The following is a 25,622-nucleotide window of genomic DNA, read 5'->3' as shown; positions in this document are numbered from 1 at the left end:
GTTACAGGAAGCTTCGGTCCCTCAGTCCATCTAGTTCAGAGCACACGCTTGGTTCCTGGTCCTCCAGTCCTTCCAGGAAAGGTTTACTCGATCTTTCCAACACAGGGGCCCCTTCCTGCACAGTGGCTCCCACACACGTGTCTCTAGACGTGCCCCAGCCTTCGGCCAAGGAACCAGCAGCATAAACCCTGCGTGAGTGATCCGCTCCCGTCCTCGCCACGCGTGGCCGACACCACGGCCACTGCACGGGCAGGGGTCTCGTCCTCGTGTTTCCTACGGTCGTTCTCCAGGGGCTGTGATGACACGTTTCCCAAATGTGTTCAAGACCAAACTGCATGTGAAAGCCCCGGGTTGAGCCAACAGGGCCCCTGAGGCATCCTGCGCATCTGCCTGGGCCCAGGCTCAGCTGACAGAACCTGAGCCTCTGCTTTGAAATATGGTTGTTTAGCGACAGGGGACTGAGATGCAGACACAGTTGATAAACTAGAGGTAACTTGTTTATTCCTGGTTAACTCAGGAACCAGGGGTGTGGGGTCGGGTGGGAGCACCTGGCGCTTTCTCCGCTGAGGTTGTGGCATCTCCAGTGACCTGAGTGTCGTTCCCTCTGTGTCTTGTATTCTTTTTCACTGTGTGTGTGTGTGTGTGTGTGTGTAGGTAGATGTTGAAAATCCTCTGGTTAAATGTCGAGAAATCTGTGAACATTAAGGCCCCATTTCCTCAGAGAGGGTGCCGTGTCCACAGCAGGAGGGCGAGGCTCATGAAAGACGCACCCTTGGTTAGTTCTACCACCTGCAGGTGTCGCAAGACGGCCGGCCCGTGCTGCGGGCAAATCCCTGTTTGTTCATTTGTTTTTGTTTGTTTTTAATTAACTATTGGCTGTGTTGGGTGTTCGTTGCAGTGCGTGGACTTCTCATTGCGGTGGCTTCTCTTGTTGCGGAGCATGGGCTCTAGGCTCCCAGGCTTCAGTCGTTGAGGCACAGGGGCTCTGTAGTTGTGGCTCGTGGGCTCTAGAGCGCAGGCTCAGGAGTTGTGGCGCATGGGCTTCGTTGCTCCGTGGCGTGTGGGATCTTCCCAGCCCAGGGATCAAACCCGTGTCCCCTGCATCGGCAGGTGGACTCTTAACCACTGAGCCACCAGGGAAGACCCCTGTTTATTTACATTGAAAGAATGATAGCTCCTTAAATATGTATTATGGGTCATTTAGCAATTAGCCAAAATCATGTCCTCCAAAAATCTATCACTTAGTCAAGGCCTGAAAGAGACGGGGCTGTGGGAAAAGTAAGGATTTGAACACAACACCAATTTTGGCTTCTCAGGGGACTTAGGACCCCCGAGGGCCTGGGGATGCACCGACCTCGTCTCTGATCCACATGAGTTTTTTGTTCACACCTTTGTCATTTATGTCACTTGTGAATGAGTCAGAGTTTTAGAGCTGATTCAGAATTCAGAACTAATCCATCGTCTCGCCAAACCATCACCAAACTTTTGCACTCACACCCCCATTAGTAGAAAAAAGCTTAAGCATTTTCCTCCAGTTATAGGTGTACTTGTCCTTGTTTATTCATGAATCGTATCTGTGACCTGTGTACACCACCCATCCCAATTCCCTCTGTCCTTTATGAAACAGAGCAAAGTGGGCGTGTGGGAGGGATGTTGTAGGTGGTCTTCCTGTGGGCCCCACCCCGTGCCCTCTCCCGCCTGGTCTCGCGGTGGGTGGCGCTGGAGCCCAGGAGCTGAGAGATGGGCCCGACCCAGCTGAGGTGTCAGCTTGTCCCCCTGTCAGTCTGGAAGCATCTTTTGAATCATACAGTTTTGTTTATTTTTGTTAACTTCGCGTTAGAGAAACACTCCGAAGTGCACCCCTCGTGCCTGCCACCTGGTTCCGGCCACGTCCCCCTCACTCCAGCTCCTCTCTGACTTTGGGGGTGGGGTGGGAGAGCTGGGGTCCTCAAAGCAAATCCCAGATTCCCTCTCCTTCCGCTTGTCGCTTCTGCAGTGCCTGCTACTAACACGGAAACATTTTAAAAACGTCACTCAAGTGCCACTAAGCACTTAACAAAACTACCGTGAATTTCTTGATTGGCAGGGACCAGCAGGGGTTCGATGTCCCTGCTGTGTAGAAGGACGCCCTCTCTGTGGCTGGCGTGCCAGTGCGCTGGCTCCGTCTGCTCACGGGGCCCCCGGGGCCTCGCCTGGGCCGCCGGGCAGGCGTGGGGTGGCTGACGTGCCCTGCTCTCTCCGCAGCGCCTGTACGGGGAGCACCTGCTGCAGTGCGTGCAGGCCGTGGTGTCTGTGAGCCGGGAGGACTGCCGCGGGGCCGGCGTGCCACTCATGGAGGTGCTGGTGACCGTCCTGGCGCTGTGGGGGCCCGTGGGCCTCGGCGACAAGGTGAGGGGGCCCCTGGGCAGGAGGCTGCTCTCAGCCCCTGCTCTCAACGAGTGGCCGCGTACAGTGAGAGGGTCTAGAATACTCGTGGCGGCCACAGTGGGACGCAGGATTGTAGAGCCCCTCCGACTGCCAGGTGACCTCAGTACCTCAGGCGACTTAATCTTGGAGAAACAGACAAGAAACAAGGCCTCCCTCACTTTAAGTCTGCATTTGAGTGAGATTAAAAATACACACGTGCACGAGAGGTTAGGAGAGAAAATAATATCATGGTTTTCCTATTTAGTCGTGTCCCAGCTTTACACAATTATTTCCATTCCCCTGGCTCGTTTTTTTTTTTTCCTTTTCTTTTTAAAAAGTTTTTTTTTTTTAATTTTCTCCATTGAAATTCCTTGCTTCTTCCTATATTTTTTCAGCCTCACCCCACAACATGTGGGATCTTAGTTCCCTGAACAGGGATCGAACCCATGTCCCCTGCATTAGTAACACGGTGTCTTAACCAGTGGACTGCCGGGGAAGTTCCCCCGGCTTGTGTCTCACTTACAATCTCCTGACGTCCAGCTCCTGTGACTGCAAGGACCGTCCAGAGACCCCGGTGTCCCAAGCTGAGAACTTGGCTTCTCCCCGTTCTCCCTCCCCACCTCCGTCCACGCCGTGCCCGGGGGGCCCCCTGCCCGCCCTCCTCTTCCCTGGGTCCTTTCTAAACTGGTCCTGGAGGGCACGCGTCTGAGCAGCAGCTTGTTGCTGCAGGGCTGCAGACACTAGAGAAGCCACATCCGTCCTTACGAGGGAGTCTGCAGGCCAGACACGGGCGCCTGGGCAGCTGCACGGAGTGGGGGACATCCTGTTCCTAAAAGCCCCAGGAGGCGGCGGCGGAGCGTCTGGTCCTCCCGTGCCCCACACCCCCAGAGCAGCAGACGTACTGTCACCTGTGGTCTGGACCAGTGAAGAGCTCAGAGAGCGAGGATGTAGGCCCATCTTTGGTGACCATGATTTAAGTCTGTTCCGTTCAGTCCCTGAAACCACCTGTTCCCCCTTCTCTGCAGACAGAGCCTGGCTGGCCCCAGCCCTCCTGCCCTGCAGGGACTGCCCGGCCGTGGGTGGTGCAGAATGGGGGGGGGGGGGGGCACTGTACCTGAACTGCCTGTAAACGCACGTCTGTCCGTATCGTTATTTGCTGTGCAGGCAGGAGAGACGTGGTCGTGGGAGCCCCAAGTGGTGTGCACCCGCATGGCTCTCCCTCCCGCGGTGAAGGAGGGTCTCCAGTGGGGTTTGTGAGTCCCAAGATCAATTGTCTCAGCCTGTGACTTGCTCCCCCAGGTTCAGGAGACGCTGGCCGCGCTGAGCGCAGTGGAGCACGTGGACAGCAGCCAGGACCTCTTCCAAGTGTACTTGGGCCCCCTCCTGGAGTGGCTGGCCGCCTCGCACCAGGACTGGACCGGCCACTCCGTGGAGCTCCTGCAGTTCAGCGTGGTGCTCACCCATGCAGGTGAGCTGCAGACGGGGCCCCGGGCAGGGTTCAGGGCGCTGGTCCCGTGGCGGCCCCGGCACAGACGGGCAGAGCTGCTGAGCACTACCCAGGCGGCCGCACGCCGAGGCCACTCGTGGTCATGCTTGCCTGTGAAGAGTGGCCATGCAAGCAACAAAACCTTAACTTAAAAGATGCTGAGGGGACTTCCCTGGTGGCACAGGGGTTAAGAATCCACGTGCCAATGTAGCGGACACGGGTTCGATCCCTGCTCCAGGAAGATCCCACGGGCCGCGGAGCAGCTAAGCCCGTGCACCACAGCTACTGAGCCTGCACTCTAGAGCCCACGAGCCACAGCTGTGAGCCCGCGTGCCACAACTGCTGAAGCCCGCAGGCCTAGAGCCCATGCTCTGCAACAAGAGCAGCCACCACAATGAGAAGCCTGCGCACCATAACGAAGAGTAGCCCCTACTCCCTGCAACTAGAGAGAGCCCGTGCGCAGCATCGAAGACCCAAGTGGCCAAAAATTAATAATTAAAATTAAGAATAAAAATAAGAAAGAAAAGATGCCGAGAACGTCACAGTGAAGACTTGATGTAACATGGGTCTTTAGAGTCTGCCCAGGCACACGTTTTTGGGTTAAACCTTGAGAGCGTGACTTTGCATGGCCCGTGCGCTTCAGTGGCGTCTCCCCTCTGGGGCTGCTCGGCCTCCTGCCCGGGGGGCCTCCTGCTGGGGGCTGGGGTAGGACCGGCAGAGCAGAGGGCACCCGCGGTGCTCACAGCCACGGCGCCCCCGGCAGCGGCAGCGGCAGGGCTTCAGGCTACAGTGGACCCTCCGGCCGTGCTGGCTTTGCTTTGACCCTGGGCTCTGGGGTGATTGAGATCCTGACTGAGCTCAGAATTAGCAGACTGGGCGTAAACCAGAGAGCCTGAGGGTGACCACTGTCACTGCTGACACACAACGTCCCAGGTAGGCACAAGGCCTGACGGGGTGGGTGACCTATGACCCGAGTCTTCGGAGCTGAGGCTCATGTCTGAACCCCAGAGACTGTGTTCTCCCCGTGACGTGCAGGTCCAGGTGCTGAGCACCGTCTCTGCGTTTGGGGTCCTTCCAGGCTCAGGGACAGCAGTCCCGTTTCTTTGTCTAGTAGCCGCCTGGGAAAGGATGCCGGCTGCCAGGTTCGGGGCAGACACCGAGCAGCCTGCAGGTTCCGAAGAATGGATTTTGATTGGTTTTTAAAATTTGGCTTGACTCTGTTTTAAGAATTTGGTGTGATGTAAGAGAAACAAAGTTACATACTGACTAGTTAGAGCCACAGGGGTTGGGGTTCAAGGGGAGAGGTGGCACCTGTCATCCTTTGCCAAGAGCATCCTTCCCGGAGGTGAGGGCTTGCATCTGCCAGCCATGCCCAGCCCACGCTTCCTCTCATGGCCAGAGCAGCTGGGGGGCTCCCGTCCTCCCATCTTCCTGCCATGTAGGAATGAGGCTGTGGTCTGTCTTCTAGGCCCCGCGCTTGGAGAAGCCTTGCCCCAGCTGGTCCCCATCCTCAGGAGCTGCCTCCAGCCCGCCAGGGACCCACCCATGCGCCTGAGGCTCTTCTCCACCCTGACGGGGGTGCTGCTGGGAGCCAGGGAGACGGTGGACTCGCAGGGGTAGGTTGGCTCTGCCTGCATGCGACCCCACCCACCATGCTGCCCCCCAAACTGCCCCCGCAGCTCCCCCCATGGTGTTCTGGGGCTGCGTGGTCCCCCACCTGCCCCACTCTGAGGTCTCGGGGGGGAGCTGGGGTGACCCTGAGCTCTAGGTCCTGCAGTCCTGCGGCCCCACCACCCCAGGGACACAGTGTGATCCCAGCAGCGAGTGCCCCGCACAGACACTAAATCAAAGCTGTGTTCGTGTGGTCGTGAAAATTCCATTGTATGAAGCAAAGTTTTAGGGAACATTAACTACTAATGGTTTATATATTAGCTGTTCTCAGCTTTGAAAGGCTTCTGGTACCTTTCAAACCTCGCAAAGAATGACTGTTGGTGTTAGAACTTAGGCAACTCCTGCCCTCCAGAGGGGTTCGCGGCAGCATGAACACCCAGGCCTCCAGCTCAGGGCTTCGAAGGGCAGGGGGTGGGCTCGAGGCCTGGCCCAGAGGCCCCACGGCAGCCCCGCCTGCAGGCCCTGCCCGCCCCCTGTGCAAAGCCACACGCGTCCTCGGTGCTGCGAGCTGTCTGGGGGCCTGTCCCTTGAGAGGGAGCAAGTCTCTCTCACCCGGCTGTCCTGGGCTCTCCCGGGGAAATAGTGGGTCGTGACTCAGGTTCCGCGTCTCCGGGCGCTACTCTGGGCTCTGCGGTTGGGCTGCTAGCCAGCCCGTTGTATCGCGGGAAATTTTGTTTCCTGCTCGTCTGCAGAGGCCTCAGGGGTTAGGAGAGACCCGCGTCGGGCCTGGCAGCCATCCCATGAGTAGAGAGCCCGCAGCTGGTCTCCCGCAGAGCAAGGCCCGGATACCGGTGGTTCTGGAGGAGCCCTTGGGCCCACCTGGGCTGGGCTTCCCAGTCTCGCGGCCCAGCTGCAAACAGGTGTGCGTCCTCCAGACACAGTGAGAGTCGTTTGTTGGGAGTCCGGTGCCTCTTCTGCTCCCAGCATCTCGCTGGAGTCCCACTGCGTGTTCCTCCTCACGGCCAGCGCTTGGCCGTCAGGCCCTCGTGGCCACGTCACTTGGGCCACCTCAGCCAGGATGCAGGGCTGAGCTTTCCAGAGAGTTCCCTGGTGCATCACATTGCAGGAAACAGCAGCGCTCTGCTAAAAAAACTAAAGCGTGTGGAACGCCTCCTTGACTGTGAGTCCCAGCAACAGGTTCCCTGTCGGGGTGCTGGTGGCCCGGGGCACCCCCTGCTGGACGCGGCGGGTCCTCGCGCTGGTCCCAGTCCTGGAGGCTTCCTTCCTTGGAGGCCGAAGCCCCCTGTGGAGGCTGCTGGGCTGGGATCCAGGGAAACAAGCTGATGAGTCGTCTGTTCAGCAGAATGCGTTTTGCTGCCTCAGCAGAGGCCTGTGGGGCAGAGGGGGTGTAGGAAGGACTGAGGCTCCTCCCTGGGGTTTTGGACGGGGCCTCAGGTGTGCCGGGTGGCCAGGCCAGCCCGTGGGGCTCGAGGCTGGGATCCCGGTTTCGTCCTGCTCTGTGTCTGACCTGACGGCTTGTTGAGACAAAGGCCCCCAACCGTGTTGGCGGGAATGTCTGCGCCTCCCTGTGTCTTGACACGCGGGACTGAGGGCACAGCCCGAGGTGCCCTCCGGCCGGGGTGGCGGGCATGGTCAGAGGGACCCCACGTGGTCGCAGGGACCTCGAGGCCTGTCTCTGTAAGGTCGCTGCCCGTGGGAGTGACTTGCCACCCTGTCAGTGCTGTGGGTAGCTCGGCCCCCCGTTTTCTTAGATCCAGGAGGGGTGACGGGGGAGCCCCTTGGCCACGTGGGAGGGAGGCTGGAATACACCCCCTGCCCCAGGGTCCGGTCCAAGGAGAGGCAGCAGGAACCCGAGTGCAGCCGCGCCCCGTGACAGCCACAGGAGAGAGCCCCACGTTCCCTCCCTGTCCACGCCGCCTCCCTGTCCACGTCCCCAGGAAGCATCCAGCGTTCTGTTTCTGCTTGTTTTCTCTGTTTGGCCTTTTCCCTCAGCCCAGTCTATTTCCCAAACGGAAGTGCTTTCTTCGGGGATTCTGGGCACCCCCTCATCCACTGTTCCCTGCTTCTGCTCCAGACAGTTCCACGGCTACCTGGACACCCTGGTCAAGGACATCTTTGTCCCTAATCTGCAGTGGCAGGCGGGGAGGACGGCCGCGGCCATCCGCACAGCGGCCGTGTCCTGCCTCTGGGCTCTCATCAGCAGCGGGGTCCTGTCGGACGAGCAGGTAGGGCTCCTGCGTCCTGGCCCGAGAGGGGAACGGGCTGCAGCCTGGGCTTCCGGGCCCTGCCTGGCACCGCTGCTGCAGGTGAAGAGTGCTCACCTGAGTCCCCTGTCCTGACAGCAGTGGCAGATGCTCCCAGACAGATCAAGGGAACAGACCCGTGGGGCCAGAGGGCGCGCGGAGGTGTGAGGGGAAAGCCTGTTGTTTCTTTGGGTCACCTGCGGGTTTTCTTAGGTGATTATCACTGTTTACAAGAAAAGAATTTCATCACAAGGGTCCAACTCAAGAGTCTTTTTTGTGTTCATATCTCCAGTTAAATGGGGAATTGAGGAAACAGTACAGGTAGGGAAAACATTGTGGTACCTGAACAGCTGTTACTCTGGTTGAAACGTCCCCCAGACGTTCCCGGACGAGCTCCCCAGCCCTGCTGGCAGGTGGTGGGCTGTGCAGTCACCGCCGGAGACTCTGGATAACAGAGGGTTGAAAGTCAGCTGCCTGACGTTCAGATCGTCTGGATTTAAAATCAAGATTAAGTCTGATTCTTACATAGAAATTTCAAAACAGTGTTCCAAACTCCATCATCCTCGCCTCAAAACCAAGTCTCTCCCGCTGTAAGCAACGCGCACAGTGCGTGAGCAGCAGTCTCCGTCACCAGGGTGGCACCAGCCGTGACCCACAGCGTGTGTGTCTTTTTACTGCAGATGCAGGAGGTGCAGGAAGCGCTGCTGCCTGAGATGCTGGCCGCCCTGGAAGGGGACTCGCAGGCGGCTCGGTTAGCCTCGTGCCGGGTCATCCGCGCGTTCCTGGAGGCCTCCGGCAGTGTGACCCACGCAGATAGATTCGTCAGGATTTACCCCGGTAGGACATTCTTCTTTCCAGGGCACATGCATCTGTTCTTTTGACAGGTGTTTCTTTCACAGGAAAAATAGAAAATGCTACTTTGACTTCTGGTCAGGTTGGTGCTGTGCGTCTAAACACGGCTGTGACAGGTGTGACATCACTGAATGAGTAATGTAACACGAGAAACAGAACAGGCAACTACGGACCCAAATTGGGGGGCGGGAGCTCAGACGCCCACAGCAACTGGGGGTGCCACCCTGGCGTGGGCGAGGGCCCCACCCTCGGTGTGAGGACTCCAGCCCTGCCTCGCGTCCCCCGTGTCACTGCCTCGTGGAGCCCAAGCAGACGCAGCAGTGAGACGCGACCCGAGCAGAGCAGTGTCGTCGGAGGCGGGCCTGCAGCCTCGCTCCTGAGAGGCCGGGGCTGGTGGATGGGGCCCCGCCGCAGGGGGTGGGAGTTAGGGTCCCTCAGCCCGTCTTCTCCACGTCTGATGAGATCCGCAGAAATCTACGAGGGTAACAGCCGTTCAGAACAAGTGAACGTGTCCACGGCAGGGTCTGCGGAAGGGGCGACAGGCGCCACGTCTGGCCCCCCACAGCGGCGAGAAGCAGCCCCAGAGGCGGGCAAGGAAGACGGGTGTCCCTGCAGAGACAGGAGCAGAGGCAGCTGGAGGAGCTGAGAGCGGAGGCTGCGGGGAAGGGCCGCCTGCCCACAGGCGGGATTAAGAAATCTGGCCTGAGGTCAGCCGCGCCTTGTGCCCGAGGCGGTGACGACCCGCAGCCCCGCTCCTGGGCAGACGTCTGGGCTCCCTGCCGCGGCGGCTCTTGCCTCCTGTGGCTGGAACAGTGTTGTCTTGGAACCTAATTTAAGAACCACATTCAAGAATAAACTTTTGTAAAAAGTGGGAAAACAAGTTGAGAAACAGATGCAAACGGGACCACAGAAACCCTGGGAGCAGAGGTGAGGGGAGCTGGGTCTCTAAAAGTTGCCAGTCACCGGAGCGGGCCTCTCGTGTCGATTTGGTGAGGAAAGCTGCGTTGATGAAACTCTCACTCATTCACGGGACGCGTTCCTGCCTGTCAGGAAGGACTGTCCGCTTTCAGCAATGGGATGTCTGGCGCTGGCGGCTCAGCAGAAGCACGGCTGGCCTGGCTGGTGGCCATGGTGTCGCTGGGTCCTCAGCCCTGTCCCCAGAGCCGCAGTGGGGGGAGAGCACGGTCAGCAGACGCTCTTCCTGTGCTGTCTGCCCTCAGGGAGGGTGGGGCGGCCAGGCCTGATGCCGGTGGGTGACTCTGAGCATGTCCGAGCCGGGGCACCCCAGCCACCTTGCGGGTCAGAGGGCGGAGGCGCCCGGGCTGGCCAAGCACACCTCCACTCCGTGTCCACGGGGCCCACGCCTGGGCCAGAGCGGCCGAGGGGCCCGGGACACCTGCCACCACCCACCGCTTCCCCCGCACCCACACGGGGGTTTCCCGGGACGGGGGCCGGTGCTCCCCAAGCGCTGGGAGCTGAGCTGTGAGCCACCCGCCCCAGAACCTCTGCTCACTCTCCTGTCTGGCCCCCCCTTCCAGAACTCTTAAAGCGCCTGGATGACGTGTCCAACGAGGTGAGGCTGGCAGCCGCCTCCGCCTTGGTCACCTGGCTGGAGCGTGTCAGGAATGAGGCTGGGAAGGGCTGTTACCAGAGCAGCATCCAGCACCTGTACAGGGAGCTCCTCGTGTACCTGGACGACCCCGAGAGCACCGTCCGGGACGCGGTTTTTGGTAAGGGCTTCGTCCCCTGCTCGGGCCAGGCGCCGGGGCCCTCGCGGGCCCACGGTCTCATGACCCGTGTCCTCTGAGTTACTGCGGGTCCCAGTGAGCTTGTGTCCTGCGGATCAGAGACCCTGATGCTCACTGTGATAGATACTACAACTGAGAAAATGTTAAGATACTTATTAATTTGTTTAAAGTAACGATAAACCCAGTACATTTTAACGTAAACAATGTGTGTTTTTGAAAGCTGTATCATCTAAAACAAAATGACAAGAACAGTGGCGTTGTCTTAGGTTTCTGTGAATCTCTAAGGTCGAGCTGATGGAAGACGACCAGGCCCACGTCTCTTTGTTGCGTTGGCTGTGATGTGTGTCGTTTGTTTCAAGCGTGTGAGAAAAAACAGCCTCACGCAGATGCAGTTGGAAGAGAGAGGCGTGTGTTAACAGCGCCGCACCCCGGCCGCAGTCTCCCTGAGGGCCCTGGAGAGCGGACTCTGGAGCCGCGGAGCGACGCCCGTCTCCGCCCTGCATGCTTCCTAGCGTGCTTTGTCCTCCGTGTCAGAGTCCCTGTTGGCCTCAAGCTCAGAAGAGTCTAGGGAAGGAAAGCTTCAGGAGGCTGTCAGGCTTTTGGTGGCAGAAACAAGTTTCTATAATTCTGATTTCTGCTTCAAAGCTTACATTTTATCATCAGCCACAAATACTGTCACTTCATTCACTTACAAGAAAATATCCCACCAAGTCCCTGGGTCTGAATAATGAGTCCATTGTCACCGATCATTCTTTCACGTGAACGTGGGAACTTGGGAGCTGCCCAGCCCACAGCCCTGTTGCCCACGCGTGTGCCTCCCGTGCCATCCCAGAGTGGTGAGAAGCTGGGCCACGCGGACGCTAAGAAGGAAAGATGCGTGTTGTATCCCGAGCCACCCCCGAAGTGTGAGCGAATCCATGCGGCTGAGATGCCTCTAGACAGACTTCAGTTCAGGGTGGAGTTCTGAGAGCTGTTCCGGGGCTTCCCCGTGGCCCAGCAGTAAAGAACCCACCTTCCAGTGCAGGGGATGTGGGTTTGATCCCTGGCCAGGGAACTAAGATCCCACATGCCACAGGGTAGCTAACCCCATGCGTCATAACCACTGAGCTCGTGCGCCTCAACTAGAGAGGCCATGGGCCACAACTACAGAGCCCACTCCCTCTGGAACCAGCGCATCACAACGAAAGAGAGAAAACCCGCACGCCACAGCTAGAGAGAAGCCCACAGGCCGCAACTAAGACCCGACACAGCCAAAAAATAGTAAATAAATACTGTCCAAATAACCCAAAAGAAGTCAAGAAAGGAGGATGAGAAGGACTCAGAGGAGGGATGAACAGGAAGCAGAGCGCAGATCCAGCTACGGCCGCGATCCATGACCACGCACACTGGCCGCTCGGTGGAGGGCGGACGCTGCCCATCCCTAGAAAATCCAGACTTACCGAAATGAAGTTACTAAAAGCTGGTGCTCAAGGGTTGAGGTTTCATAAAGTAGATGGTTTTGATGCTTCTTTGAGGATGTTGATTGATGCTTGTGGTGACTCGCTCCCTGGAGCCTGGCCAGTGCTCGTGCCATCCTGGCCTTGAGCCCTCAGCGTGGAGGGCGCCCCGTGAGCCGGCCATCATGCCGTTAGTGTCATTGTGGGTGTCGTTCTGACTCACACCCCCTAAAGGGTCTTGGGGGACCCAGGAACCCTGGGGCACCCTCTGAGAACCCCTGCCCAGGCTGCCTGCAAGTTCGGGTGCCCCTTTGTGCTTTAGGCAAGGGTGCCGCGTTGCTGCTGTCTGGGTAACGGGAACAAACTACGAATTCCAGACCGACTGGAAACTGCTTATGCCGGCAGCCGCGGAGAACCGCCGACTGGTCTGGCTTGACTTTGCACCAGGAGCCCAGAGATGCGCTCGACCGGGGCTATTGGCCAAATGTCCCCTCCTCGTTTGTACAGACCCCACGCCGTGAGCGGGGCTACAGAGACTCCCTCATACCCGCACCCCAGCGTGCACAGCCTCCCCCGTGACCGGCACCCGCCAGGAGGTGCACAGCCATGGTCACCCCAAGTCTGTAGTTCACGCTAGGGGTCGCTCTGGGTGCTGTACGTTCTGTGGTGTGGATGGATGTGTGATGGCAGGTACGTCGCTGTGCTGACAGTGTCGCGCAGAGTGGTCTCACTGCCCTAAAAATCCTCAGTGCTCCACCTGTCTGTCTCTCTGCCCCGCACCCCAAACTTCAGCAGCACTGATCTGTTACTGTCTCCATAGTTCTGCCTTTTCCGGAATGTCATATACTTGAAATCATGTAGTATGTAGCCTTTTCACATCAGCTTCTTTCACTTCATAATAATAATAAGCATTTGAGATTCCTCCATGTCTTTTCATGGCTTGAGAGCTCTTTTCTCTTTTTTTGTACAAATAGTCCATTGTCTGAATGAACCAGCTTATTTTCATATTCACCTACTGAGGGCATCTTGGTTGCTTCCAAATTTTGGCGATTATGAATAAGGCTTCTCTAAACATCTGTGTGTGGGATTTTTGCCAACATAAGTTTTCAGCTCCTTTGTGTAAATACTAAGGACTGTGATTGTTGGATCATATGGTAAGAGTGTATTTATTTTTGTAAGAAATCACCAAACTGTCTTCCAAAGTGGCCGCACCAGTTTGCATTCCCACCAGCAGTGACGAGAGTCCCTGTTGTTCCACGTTCTGCCGGCATGTGGCGTCCTGACGTTGGCTGTTCTGATAGGGGTGTCGTGAAAGCTCGTTGTTTTTTTTTTTTTTTTTTTGGCACACGGGCTTAGTTGCTCCGTGGCATGTGGGATCTTCCTGGAGCAGGGATTGAACCCGTGTCCTCTGCATTGGCAGGCGGATTCTCAACCACTGCGCCACCTAGGAAGCCCTCGTTGTTTTAATTTGCATTTCCCTGGTGACGTATCATGTGCAGCACCTTTTCATGTGCTTGTTTTATATCTCTGTATCTTTGGTAAGGTGTCTGTTAAGGTCTTTGGCCCATTTTTTAATTGGGCTGTTTGTTTTCATATTGTTGAGTTTTAAGGTTTATATATTATAGATAATAGTCCTTTCTCTTTTTTTTTTAAGACTTTGTTAATTGGTTTTCCTTTTATTTTTTATTTTCTTTAATTTTTATTGGAATGTAGTTGATTTACTATGTTGTGTTTCTGCTGTACAGCAAAGTGAATCAGTTACACATATACATATATCCACTCTTTTTTAGATTCTTGTCTCATATAGGCCATTATAGAGTATTGAGTAGAGTTCCCTGTGCTGTACAACAGGTTCTCATTAGTTACCTGTTTTATATAGGATAGTGTGTATCTGTCAGTCCCAATCTCCCAATTTTTCCCTCCCTGCCTTTCCCCCGGGAACCATAGGTTTGTTTTCTACATCTGTGACTATTTCTGTTTTGTAAATAAGTTCATTTGTATAATTTTTTTAGATAAGCACATATAAGCTGTATTATGTGATATTTGTCTTTCTTTGACTTACTTACTATGACAATCCCTAGGTCCATCCTTGTCGCTTCAGATGGCACTATTCCATTCTTTTTTTATGGCTGAGTAATATTCCATTATGTATATGTGTGTGTGTGTATCACATCTTCTTTATCCACTTATCTGTCAATGGACATTTATTTTATTTATTTTTTTTAAATGTAGAGGAGCTAGAACTTTTTTTTTTAATTTATTTTATTGGCTGTATTGGGTCTTTTTTCTTTTTTGCTGTGCATGGGCTTTTTTTTTTTTAGTTGCAGTGAGTGGGGACTACTCTTCGTTGCGGTGCGCAGGCTCATTGCTGTGGCTTCTCTTGTTGCGGAGCATGGGCTCTAGGCGTGTGGGCTTCAGTAGTTGCAGCACATGGGTTCAGTAGTTGTGGCTAATGGGCTGTAAAGCTTAGGCTCAATAGTTGTGGCGCACAGGCTTAGTTGCTCCACAGCATGTGGGATCTTCCTGGAGCAGGGATCGAACCCATGTCCCCTGCAGTGGCAGGCGGATTCTCAACCACTGCAGCACCTAGGAAGCCCCTAGAATTTTTTTTTTAAATAAATTTATTGATTTATTGGCTGCGTTGGGTCTTTGTTGCTGCACGCAGGCTTTCTCTAGTTGTGACGAGCAGGGACTGCTCTTCGTTGTGGTGCACAGGCTTCTCATTGCAGTGGCTTCTCTTCTTGCAGAGCTCAGGCTCTAGGCATGCAGGCTTCAGTAGTTGTGGCACACCAGCTCAATAGTTGTGGCTCGCAGGCTCAGTAGTTGTGGCACATGGGTTTAGTTGCTCTGTGGCATGTGGGATCTTCCCGACCCAGGGATTGAACCTGAGTCCCCTGAATTGGCAGGTGGATTCTTAACCACTGCGCCACCAGGGAAGTCCAGTCAGTGGACACTTAGGTTGCCTCTATATCTTGGCTATTGTAAATAAGGTGGCTGTGAACCTTGGGGTGCATGTATCTTTCTGAATTGGATTTTTTTCTGGATATACGTCCAAGAGTGGGATTGCTGGATTATATGGTAGTTCTACTTTCAGTTTCTTAAGGTATCTCCATACTGTTCTCCATAATGGTTGTACCAATTTACATTCCCACCAACAGTGTAGGAGGGTTCCCTTTTCTCCACACCTTCTCCAACATTTACTGTTTGTAGACTTTCTGATGATGGCCATTTTGACTGGTGTGAAGTGATACCTCATTGTAGTGTTGATTTGCATTTCTCTAGTAATTAGCAATGTTGAACATCTTTTCATGTGCCTGTTGGCCATCTGTATGTCTTCTTTGTAGAAATGTCTATTTAGATCTTCTGCCCATTTTTTGGATTGGGTTGTCTGTTTTTTTACATAAAGCTTCATGAGCTGTTTGTATATTTTGGAGATTAGTCCCTTGTCAGTCACTTTGTTTGCAAATATTTTTTCCCATTCTGTAGGTTTTGTTTATGGTTTCCTTTGCTGTGCAGAAGCTTTTAAGTTTAATTAGGTCCCATTTGTTTATTTTTGTTTTTATTTTCATTACTCTAGGAGGTGGATGAAAAAAGATACTACTGTGATTTATGTCAAAGAGTGTTTTGCCTATGTTCTCTTTAAGAGTTTTATAGTGTCCAGCCTTACATTTAGGTCTTTGATCCATTTTGAGTTTATTTCTGTGGTTGGTGTTAGAGAGTGTTCTAATTTCATTTTTTTTTTCATGTAGCTGTCTAGTTTTCCCAGCACCGCTTATTGAAGCGACTTTCTTTTCTCCATTGTATGTTCTTGCCTCTTTTGTCGTAGATTAGTTGACCATAGGTTCATGAGTTTATTTCTGGGCTTTCTATCCTGTTTCATTGATCTATATTTCTGTTTTTGTGCCAGTACCATACTGTTTTGATTACTGTAGCCTTGTAGTATAGTCTGAGGTCAGGGTATCTGATTCTTCCAGCTCTGTTTTTCTTTCTCAGGATTGCTTTGGCTATTTGGGGTCTTTTGTGTTTCCATATATATCAGATGTGTCTTTTGCAAATATTTTTTCTCAATTTGTGGCATAAGTTTTTAATTGTAATGAAGTTTGCCTTATCAATTACTCTTTCAGAGATTATACTTCTGGTATTTATCTAAAAAAATTATTGCCATACCCAGAGGTCACCTAGGTTTTCTTCTGTGTTATATTCTACGAGTTTTATGTTGATGTCTATCATCAATTTTGAGTTAATTTTTGTGAAAGAGGTAAGATCTGTGTCTAGGTTTTTTTTGTGTTTTGTTTGCTTTTTTTTTTTTTTTTTGGTTGTGGATGTCCATTTGTTCCAGCACCATTAGTGAAAAAGACTGCCTCTGCTGCACTGTATCCCCTTATTCCTTTGTCAAAGATCAGTTGGCGGTATTTATGTGGGCCTGTTTCTGGGCTCTCTTCTCTTCTGTTGATCTATTTGCCAGCACCACACTGTCGATTACTGTGGCTTTATAGAAAGTCTTGAAGTTGGGTCGTGTCAGACACCAACTTTGTTCTTCTCCTTCAGTATTGTATCGGTTTATCAATATCCACAAAATAATTTGCTGGGGTTTCATTTGGGATCGCGCGGCATCTGCATCTCGATCAAGTTGGGGAGACCTGACATCTTGATAGTACTGAGTCCTCCTTCCCGTGAACGTGAAATATGAGAGCGATTGGTCTGTAGTTTTCTTGTAGTTTTTTTTTCTGAGTTTGTATCAGGTTAATGCTGGTCTCATAGGATGAGTTAGGAAGTGTTCCCTGTGCTTCTGTCTTCTGGAAGAGATTATAGAGAATGGGTATCATTTCTTCCTTAGAGCTTGGTAGAATTCACCAGTGAACTCATCTGGTTCACCCACTGGGGCTGGTGCTTTCTGTTTTGGAAGATTATTAGTTATTGATTCTATTTCCTTAACAGAAACAGATCTATTGAGAGTGTCTATTCTCATGAGTTTTGGCAGATTGTCTTTCAAAGAATCAGTCCATTTCATCTGGGCTGTCAAACATGTGGGCAAAGAGTTGTTCGCAGACCCAGGCTCTGGTTTTGTGGTTGACCCCTATTGACTTTTGTTTCAAATTTCATGGGTTTATGCTCTAATTCCTGCTTCTTCTGCTGACTTTGGACTTAATTTGCTCTTCTTTTTCTAGTTTCCTAAAGTGGTGATTTAGATTATTGATTTTAGATCTTTCTTTTTTTTTTAATGTGTGCATTCAGTGGTATAAATTTCCCTGTAAACACTGCTTTTCACTGCATCCCACAAATTTTGTAAATTGTATTTTCATTTAGTTCAAAATATTTTTTAAATTTCTCTTGAGATTTTTTCTTTGACCATTGTGGTATTTAGAAATGTGTTATTTAATCTCCAGATATCTGAGGATTTTCCAGTTATCTCTTTGTTACTGATTTCCACTTTAATTCCGTTGTGGTCTGAGAGCAGAGATTGTATGATTTCTGTCCTTTTAAATGTGTGAAGGTGTGTGTTATGGCCCTGAACGTGGTCTTATTTTAGTGACTGCTCCACGGGAGCGTGAGAGGAATGTGTGTCCTGCTGTTGTTGGATGAGATGGTCTCTAGGTATTTGATTGACGGACGGTGCTCTTGGGCTCCTCCGTGTCCTTGCTGATTTCCTGCTGCTGGGTCTGCCTGCTTCTGAGAGAGGGCTGTGGGGGTCTCCAGCCGCAGTGGTGGACTCGCGTGTTTCTCCTCGCGGCTATCCGTTCTGCCTCGCGCAGGTTGATGCTCTGTTACTGGGCTCATGCGTGACCAGGGTCGTTATGTCCTCTGAGAACTGACCCCTTCATCAGTGCGCACGTCCTCCTAACCCCAGTCCCTTCCCTGGCTCTGCCGTCTGCTCTGTTTATGGCTGTTGTAACTTTAATATGAAGCTAAAGTTGGCTTAATATTTATTTCTGGCATCATAAAGGTGTTTTCCTGTTTTGCAGAGGCCCTCAAAGCGGGCAGTGTCCTCTTCCCCGACCTCCTGGCGAGAGAGACAGAGGCCGTACTCCACAAGCATCGCTCGCCTGCCTACTGCGAGCAGCTGCTGAAGCACCTGCAGGCCCTGCCACCCGCCCCGTGACCGGCATCCTGGGAGCGGAGCCTCGGCACGACAGCTGGAGGCGGGTGAACACTCCACCCGCGTCCTCACCCGGGCTGGGACGCGTGGCCTTTACATCTCGTCACAGGGCACCTTGCGGTCAACAGCCGAGGACCCTCACAAGAAGCCTCTGACAGCGAGAAGAATGTATTCCCCGAGCACCATGCCCGGTGCTCTCCTGGGACAGCTTTTCACACCCAGCAGTTTTTGACGTAACCGTCACGGAGTGGCTTCTGTGTTTGTGTGGCTTACTCATACAGTTCATTGACAGGCCTGCCAGAAATCGACAGCTGACCTCACATGAAATGTCAGCTCCTCATGCGGGCAGCCAGATCAGCGCACCCTTTTTTCAGGCTCCGCACACTGCTAGGCTCATGGGTTATTGTTTCTTTCGCGCTTAAATGCCCACCAAGAAAGTTCTTGAGTTTTTAAAAAGATACAAGCCAAAGTGATTAAAGAGAAATGTTGCTCTTTCTTTGGGTTTTGTCTACCAGAATTTAATATCTCAGTGAACAGACTGAAAAGAATTTGAAATCTTAAGAACTATTATCAACAAAATCTTTCCCGTTTTAAATACACTGGAATTTAAAATGTTATGTGGATATATTTGGTCACAGTATTTTTCTTAGGTCAGTAATGCTAACAGTGTTGGAAGTAGGATATTTAATCAGATGTAATTTTGGTTGCTCTCTCGTAAGTAGCAGTACCGTAAAATTGTAATATATTTTCCTGCACTTTCTATCCCCAAGTGCCTAAAAGATTTCATTTTAAGTGAGTTTTATTTCCATAAGCCAAATATTTATGTTAATACAAGGGAAAAAATGCTGTTTTTTCTAAAAATCAAATATTAACATTTATACTTTGGTATTTGAAAATATAACTTAAAATATTTATTATAACTATTCTGTATGCCTGTCCTTGTGTGTTTTGGTAACTGAAACTGAGACTCATTTTTTCCTTAAACTCACAGTGATCCCAGCCTGGAGAATCCTGGGCCTTTGGACTGAGGGGTCCCCACTCCTCGTTGTAGTGCCCTCTCTGGACACCAGGTGGCAGGAGCGCCAAACACTTATGACAGCGGTGTCAGCAAGGCTTCCAAGGGCTCACCCTCGGGGTGGGGGTCGGGCCTGGAGAAGGGCAGAGAACAGAACTTGGGTCACTCCAGCCCAGGCTCCATGTGACGCTACTCCTGACCACAGTGACATCCCCTTTCCGTCCCTTCCAAGTCTCTGAAGCCACACAATTTCTCTCCAGACCCCGGTTCTGTAGTTGAGAGCCACGGGATGGAGGATGCCCTCGGGTATGGTCTTCCCCCCAGCTCCCTGGTCGCCCCCTGGTTCCTCTGCGCGCCCTTCCTCAGCACCACCTGGCACCTGTTAGAAATGATATCAGGCCTCGGCCCAGACCTATTGAATCAGAGACAGTGGGGTGGGGCCCAGCAGCCACCCTCCAGGGGATTCTGAGGCCCCTAAAGTGAGGGGACCCCTGCCCTGAGAACCACGCATTTTCACATCCAGCAAGAAGCCCCACCTTCTAGCTTTGGTCAGACATTCAGTGTCACAGGAACCAAAAGCAAATGACAAAGAGCTTGGCTGAGAGGACACCTCGTGCTCAACCCCTCACCTCCTGCGAGGCCGTCAGGTTGGGCGCCCCCCAAGCTGCGGTCCAGCCCAGCTGCCACGCGGCTGCCGTAGAAGCACTCGTGGTGCGCCTTTGTTTCGTGCACCGTATGGGGAACTATTCAGAGGCAGCATTGCAATGAGTCAGGACACCTGACACAACCTTGACAGACTATGAAAGGTTAGTTAACTTTATTTTTTATTATTATTATTTTTTTCTTTTGTGCCAAGCTGCGTGGCTTGCAGGATCTTAGTTCCCTGACCAGGGATCAAACCTGGGCTCTGGGCCTGGGCAGTGAAAGCACCGAGTTCTAACCAGTTGACCAGCAGAGAACTCCCAGGGTTAGTAACCTTCACACCTGAGCAGCAGTATGTCCCTCTCCTCTAAATTTTTTGAAATTCTTGTAAGGTCTTCACTCAATCCAATCAGCAGATATTTACAGAGCCCTAACCACCATGGGCCTGGTGGCAGAGAAGTGGGACTTGTCAATGCAGTCCCTGCCGTTTACAGCATTCCTGAGGTACAACTTACTGCGGAACTCACCCATGCTGAGTGTACAGTGGGATGAGCGTGGGCAGATTTGTGGAGCTGTGTGCCCATCACCACCACCCAGTTTTAGACCATTTCCGTCACCGGAAAGTCCCCCAAGCCCATGTGCCGTCAGTCCCCACGGCACCCCTGCCCCGGGCAACCGCCGGCCTGCTTCTGCCTGTGCCATTTTTTCTGTCCTGCACGTTTCACATGATGGGTAGTCTTACATGTCTGGATTTTTTCATTCAGCATGAAGTTTTTGAGGCTGTTTTCTATTCATTAGTTCAGGGGTCAGCTCACTCTCTCCATAAAGGGCCAGATAGTAAATGTTTCAGGTTGTAGGAACCATGCGGTCTCCGCCACAAATACTCGCCTCTAGCAGCCCTGCTGTTACCCTTTACCTGGTGCTGGACGTTTGGGTCGTGCGGTTTGAGGCTGTTACGGATAAACCTGCCCTGAGCTTTGTGAGCTGCGTGGTCACGCTGACAGTGCTCTCAGGTGGAGTAACATTCCTAGGTCCTATTTGATACGTGTTTGTTTGTAGTCCCTGGTTCATTTCTTCACTGTTATTTTTAACAGCATTGTTGAGATATACTTGACCTACAGTTAACTGCAGATATTCCAAAGTGGGCAGTTTGGTAAGTTTTGACGTACGTATACATCTGTGAAACCACCACCACGATCAAGTTAGTGAACCTCTCCATCACTCCCTGAAGCTCCCTTCTGCACCTTTGCAAGTTCCAGCCTCCGCTCCCTTCCTCAGCCTCACCCCTCCCACCATGTGCTTGGGCCACACTGATCTGCTTTGAGGCACTCCATAGTAGTTTGTGTTTCTGAGTTATATATACAGATGTATACGATATATACCCTTTTTCTTCTCTCTCCTTTCACTCAGCATAATTATTCTGAGATTCATCCGTGCTGCAGTGTCCAAGTCAGTAGTTCATTCCTTTGTGCTGCTGGGTAGTAGTCTCTTGTGTGGATGTACCACAATTTTGATACATATTTGTTTCTGGTTGGGGCTGTTACAAATAAAGCTGCTTAGAACATTCCTGCACAAGTCTTTGTGTGGATATATATTCTTTCGTTTTTCTTGGGCAAACATCTAGGAGTGGAATGGCAATTATGGTAAATGCATATTTAAGATTTTAAGAAACTGCCAAACTATTTTCCAAAATGGTGGTACTATTTTATATTTCAGTTCCTCCCATTTTTGCCAACATTTGATACACCAGTCTTTAATTTTAGCCATTCTAAGCATGTGGTGGTATCTAAGTGTGGTTTTAATGTGTGTTTTCCTAATGTCTAGTGATGTTGACCATCTATTCATGTGCTTATTTGCCATCTGTATATCTTCATGTGGTGAAATATCTTAAAATCTCTTGACCATTTTTTTTAATTGAGCTATTTTCTTACTGAATATTGAGAATCTTCATATATTCTGGATACAAGTCTTTTATCATGTATATAATTTGCACATCTTTTCTCAAGGAGCTTGTCTTCATTCTTTTAACAGTGTCTTTTTTAATATATGTATATTTATTTGATTTATTTTTGGCTGCGTTGGGTCTTTGTTGCTGTGCTCTCGGGCTTTCTCTAGTTGCAGAGAGCAGGAGCTGCTCTTCGCTGCGGGCTTCTCATTGTGGTGGCTTCTCTTGTTGCGGAGCACGGGCTGTAGGTGAGTGGGCTTCTGTAGTTGCGGCTCGTGGGCTCTAGAGCGCAGGCTCAGTAGTTGTGGCGCACAGGCTTAGTTGCTACGCGGCATGTGGGATCTTCCCGGACCAGGGATTGAGCCCATGTACCCTGCATTAGCAGGCGGATTCTTAACCACTGTGCCATCAGGGAAGTCCCAACAATGTCTTTTGAGGCACAGAGGTTTTTTAGTTTTGAAAGAAGTCTGATTTATCAATTTGTTCTATGAATTGTGCTCTTGGTGCTGTATCTAGGAAATTTTTGCCTAACCCAAGCTTTCATTTCCTGAATTTAAGAAGCTCAGAAAGTCATTTTCGTACAGATAATTTATCTATTTGCCTCTACCTATGCTGTGGTTCAAAAACAAGTTTTACTTCCTTTTAAAATCTCATTTCCATGACCTAAATGAAAACACGACATCCTTCTAGGGTGAGTTGGTTGGTTGAAGATGAAACACCTACTTTTTAGTAGCCAAAGACAGCCCTATATGTGCCAGTATGGAATGACCTCTAAAATAAGTTGTAAAAAACAAGGAACACTACACAGTGTATTGAATTCATCATATGTAAAAGGAAGAGAGAGGGAGCTGCTTATTTGCTTTTATGTGCATAAGACATTTCTAGAAGGTTACAAAGGAAGCTGGTAAGAGTGGTGGCCTCTGGGGAGGGGACTTATAGAGCTAAGGGACTGGAGTGGAAATTGGTTCTATGCCTTTTGGTACCTTTGAATTTTCTTTCTTGTGCATGTGTTCCGAAGTCCAAAAATACACCTCAGCTGAGACTAACTCGCAATTCAGAAACCCAGTTGACTGTGGGTGATAGTCTTGGTTCCTAAGTCAGCACACCTGTTTCTTCTGTGTAACCAGAGCCCTATTGCAGGGAAGGATGTTCGGGATGAAGCAAAAGGTTTACCAAAAAGTTGTCTTTTTGGACTTCCCTGGTGGCGCAGTGGTTAAGAATCTGCCTGCCAATGCAGGGGACACAGGTTCGATCCTGCCCTGGGAAGATCGCACATGCTGCAGAGCAGCTAAGCTCGTGCACCACAACTACTGAGCCTGCGCTCTACAGCCCACGTGCCACAACTACAGAAGCTCGCTCACCTAGAGCCCGGGCTCCGCAGCAAGAGAAGCCACCACAATGAGAAGCCCGCGCACAGAAACAAAGAGCAGCCCCCACTGTTCACAACTAGAGAAAGCCCGCCCGCACAGCAACAAAGACCCAACGCAGCCATAAATAAATAAATAAAAGAAAGCAGGGTATTGATTAAAAAAAAAAAGTCTTGTTGAGAAATGAATATGCAAAGACTTGTATCTAAGTGTTCATAGCTGCTTTATTCCAGCCCCAAACTGGAAATCACCCAAATGTCCATGAATGGATAAACTGTAGTATAGCCATACAACAGAACACTATACCGCAATCAAAAGAAACTAAACACTGCAACATGGGTGGTTCTACAGACATTAGGCTGAAGTAAGCTAGGTGTGAAGGAGTGCATCTTTTCCTGGACTTCTAGAACAGGCAAAGCTATTCCATGGTTCTTTTTTAACCACTGAATCAGTGACGGATGTTTAGGGACCTGTTACACTTTTTTTTCTCTACTTGTGTATGTGTGTATCTTGTATGAACTTTTTCATAATTGAAAGTATCAAGACTTTAAAAACAATCGTTGGCTGAGTTTGGAAGGCAAAAGCTAAGACTAAGTGATGTCAGAGGCTGCCTCCTCCAGGCAAGAGCAGGAAGTGTGGTGTGGCCTCACACAAAGCTTGCCTCTCCACAACCAGTCCACCAGCCTGGAAAATTAAATTCTCTCTGAAGATGAATCTTTCTTCCTGACTTTTTTCCCTTTTCCAGGACTCCCTAAACAGCCGGCTATGTCCAGGCACCCAGGCATTGCCTGCGTGGTCAGACGAGAGGAGCGATTACCGAATGGTACTTTAGGGTGGTGGGCTATGGATACAGTTTCTTCTTTGTTCTTTTCCGTGTTTTTCCAGACTTGAGTCACTTACGGTTTTAACGGCAGTGCCGTAGCAGAGGACAGCGGGTACCTCAGCAGAGAGGCTGTAGCCTCCACTCAAGCACGACTGCCTCCGCCTCTGTCCTCTGACCTCGAGAGGGAAGTGGTGACAAAGGCACCTGTGCGGGTGGGGGCAGCAGTGGCCTCGTCCACTAACGACGGGGGGCCGTGCTGGCCTCCCCGCGACGGGCACCCGAGTGGCCTCTTCATCCCCGGGGCCGTCCCCCGGGGGCCCCGCGCGCCCACACGGGAAACCGCGCTCCAGGGGCCGCCGCGCTGCTCGCCGACGGCCCGGCCCGGCGCGCGGAGCCTCGCGGGCTGAAGCCGCCTCTCCTCGCCGCGCGGCGGCGGGACCCTCCCGCCGCCGTCCCGCCGCCCCGCGCGCGCCCGGCAGGCATCGCGCGTCCCCGCCGGGCCCGGCCGCCCCGAGCCCTCCCCGGGGCCCCGCGGCCGCCCTCCCGGCCGCCCTTGCGGCGAGGGCGCGGCCACGGCAAGCGGACCGGCGCGGGAGGACTGCGCAGGAGCGCGGCGGCCCGGCAGAGCGGCGGCGGCGCGCGGCGGCGTCCTCCTGCGCCCAGAGGGGCGGGGGCGGGCACCACCGGGAGCCCTGGCGGGGGCCCCGCCTGCCTGCCGCCTGGAGGGGCGGGGCGGCGGCCGGAGGCGGGGCCGGGGCGGGCCGGACCGAGCCGGGGTGCCCGCCCCCCGCAGCCTCCCCGCCCCCCGCAGCCTCCCCGCCGCAGCCTCGGTGCCTGAGGAGCCGAGCGCGCAGGGCCGCCGCCACGCGCGCTGCCTGAGGGAAGCCCGGGGGCCAGAGAGCGGGGGCGAGCCCCAGGCCGCGCGGGGCTCGGGGCCAGAGCGGCGCAGTTGGTGATATTCACGCCGCCTCTCCCGGGCCGTGCGTCACAGGCCCGTGTACGCGTCCGCGAGTCCGCCGCGGCGAGAGGCGAGAACACGCGGGTTGCTCCTCGGCGGTCCGCGGCGCAGGCCTCCACGCCGCCGCTGCCGGGCGCCTGGCTCGGGCCCTGCTCCGGGAGCTCAGGCCCCGCGAGGCGCGTGGTGCGGCCCGAGAGGAAGTCAGTAAATGGATTCTCCTCAGAATTCTGAAGGCACAGCTCTGTCGTCTTGCAGTTGACAGCCCTTCCTTTGGAGGAGCCACGAGTTTTACCTCCAGATGCTGTTACGATCTCCCTTTATTCCTAATCCGCTGAAATTTCACCAGCGCGAGTCTAGATGGGGATCTTTTTAATTTTCATTCACCCTGCTCTGTGCCTGAGGGGCCCTTTCATTTTCTAAAATGTTGTTTGCTTGTTTTTAAGAAGTTTCTCTCTGTTTTCTCTGTTCTCTAATTGTGGAGCTTCTCTGTACGTGACGTTGACTATCCTGGACCCATCCTCCGCAGCTCCATCTTTTCTCACCTATTTTCTTCTCTTCCTCCTCTTTTTCTTACTTGGGTCATTTCTTCTATGTCCTGAGATAATTATTTGACTTTATTTTCTAAGTATTCTGTTGACCTTTTTATTTTCACCATTTACTTTGTCTCTTTTTCTTTAAATGAACTTTATGGAGGTTTCATGTACATAGAATGAAATGGTCCCATTCTAAATGTATATTTTGATGAGTTTTGACAAATATATACAGTTGTGTAATTACCATCACCATCAAGATATAGAACATTTCCATTACCCCCCAAAAATTTCTTGGTTCCCTTCCAAGTCAGACCCCACTCTACACCCAGGCCCTGGGCAGCCACTGATCTGCTCTCTGTCATTACAGATTACAATATCATTTCTATATTGTCACTGTCAGCAGTGTTTTTGAGACATCCGCATTTTCGCCCACATCAGT

The 25,622-nt window shown here is 52.3% G+C and overlaps 1 protein-coding gene across 1 annotated transcript in view; it reads left to right on the top strand.

Moving 5' to 3' along the window:
- The window catches only part of DNAAF5 (dynein axonemal assembly factor 5), a 45,278-nt gene that overhangs the window by 13,193 nt on the left and 6,463 nt on the right, over positions 1 to 25,622 (top strand). The window contains exons 7-13 of the mRNA XM_057749633.1: positions 2,245 to 2,388; positions 3,706 to 3,874; positions 5,361 to 5,508; positions 7,599 to 7,749; positions 8,448 to 8,604; positions 10,158 to 10,349; positions 17,767 to 19,721. Coding sequence (XP_057605616.1) covers positions 2,245 to 2,388; positions 3,706 to 3,874; positions 5,361 to 5,508; positions 7,599 to 7,749; positions 8,448 to 8,604; positions 10,158 to 10,349; positions 17,767 to 17,903 — 1,098 coding nt within the window. The 3' untranslated portion in view covers positions 17,904 to 19,721. The remainder of the gene's footprint in view (positions 1 to 2,244; positions 2,389 to 3,705; positions 3,875 to 5,360; positions 5,509 to 7,598; positions 7,750 to 8,447; positions 8,605 to 10,157; positions 10,350 to 17,766; positions 19,722 to 25,622) is intronic.

This window comes from Hippopotamus amphibius, chromosome 9 (assembly GCF_030028045.1).
Source record: "Hippopotamus amphibius kiboko isolate mHipAmp2 chromosome 9, mHipAmp2.hap2, whole genome shotgun sequence".
In the NCBI taxonomy this organism is placed as follows: Eukaryota; Metazoa; Chordata; class Mammalia; order Artiodactyla; family Hippopotamidae; genus Hippopotamus; species Hippopotamus amphibius.
Note: the sequence above shows the minus strand (reverse complement) of the source record. Positions and strands in the feature narration are given on the sequence as shown.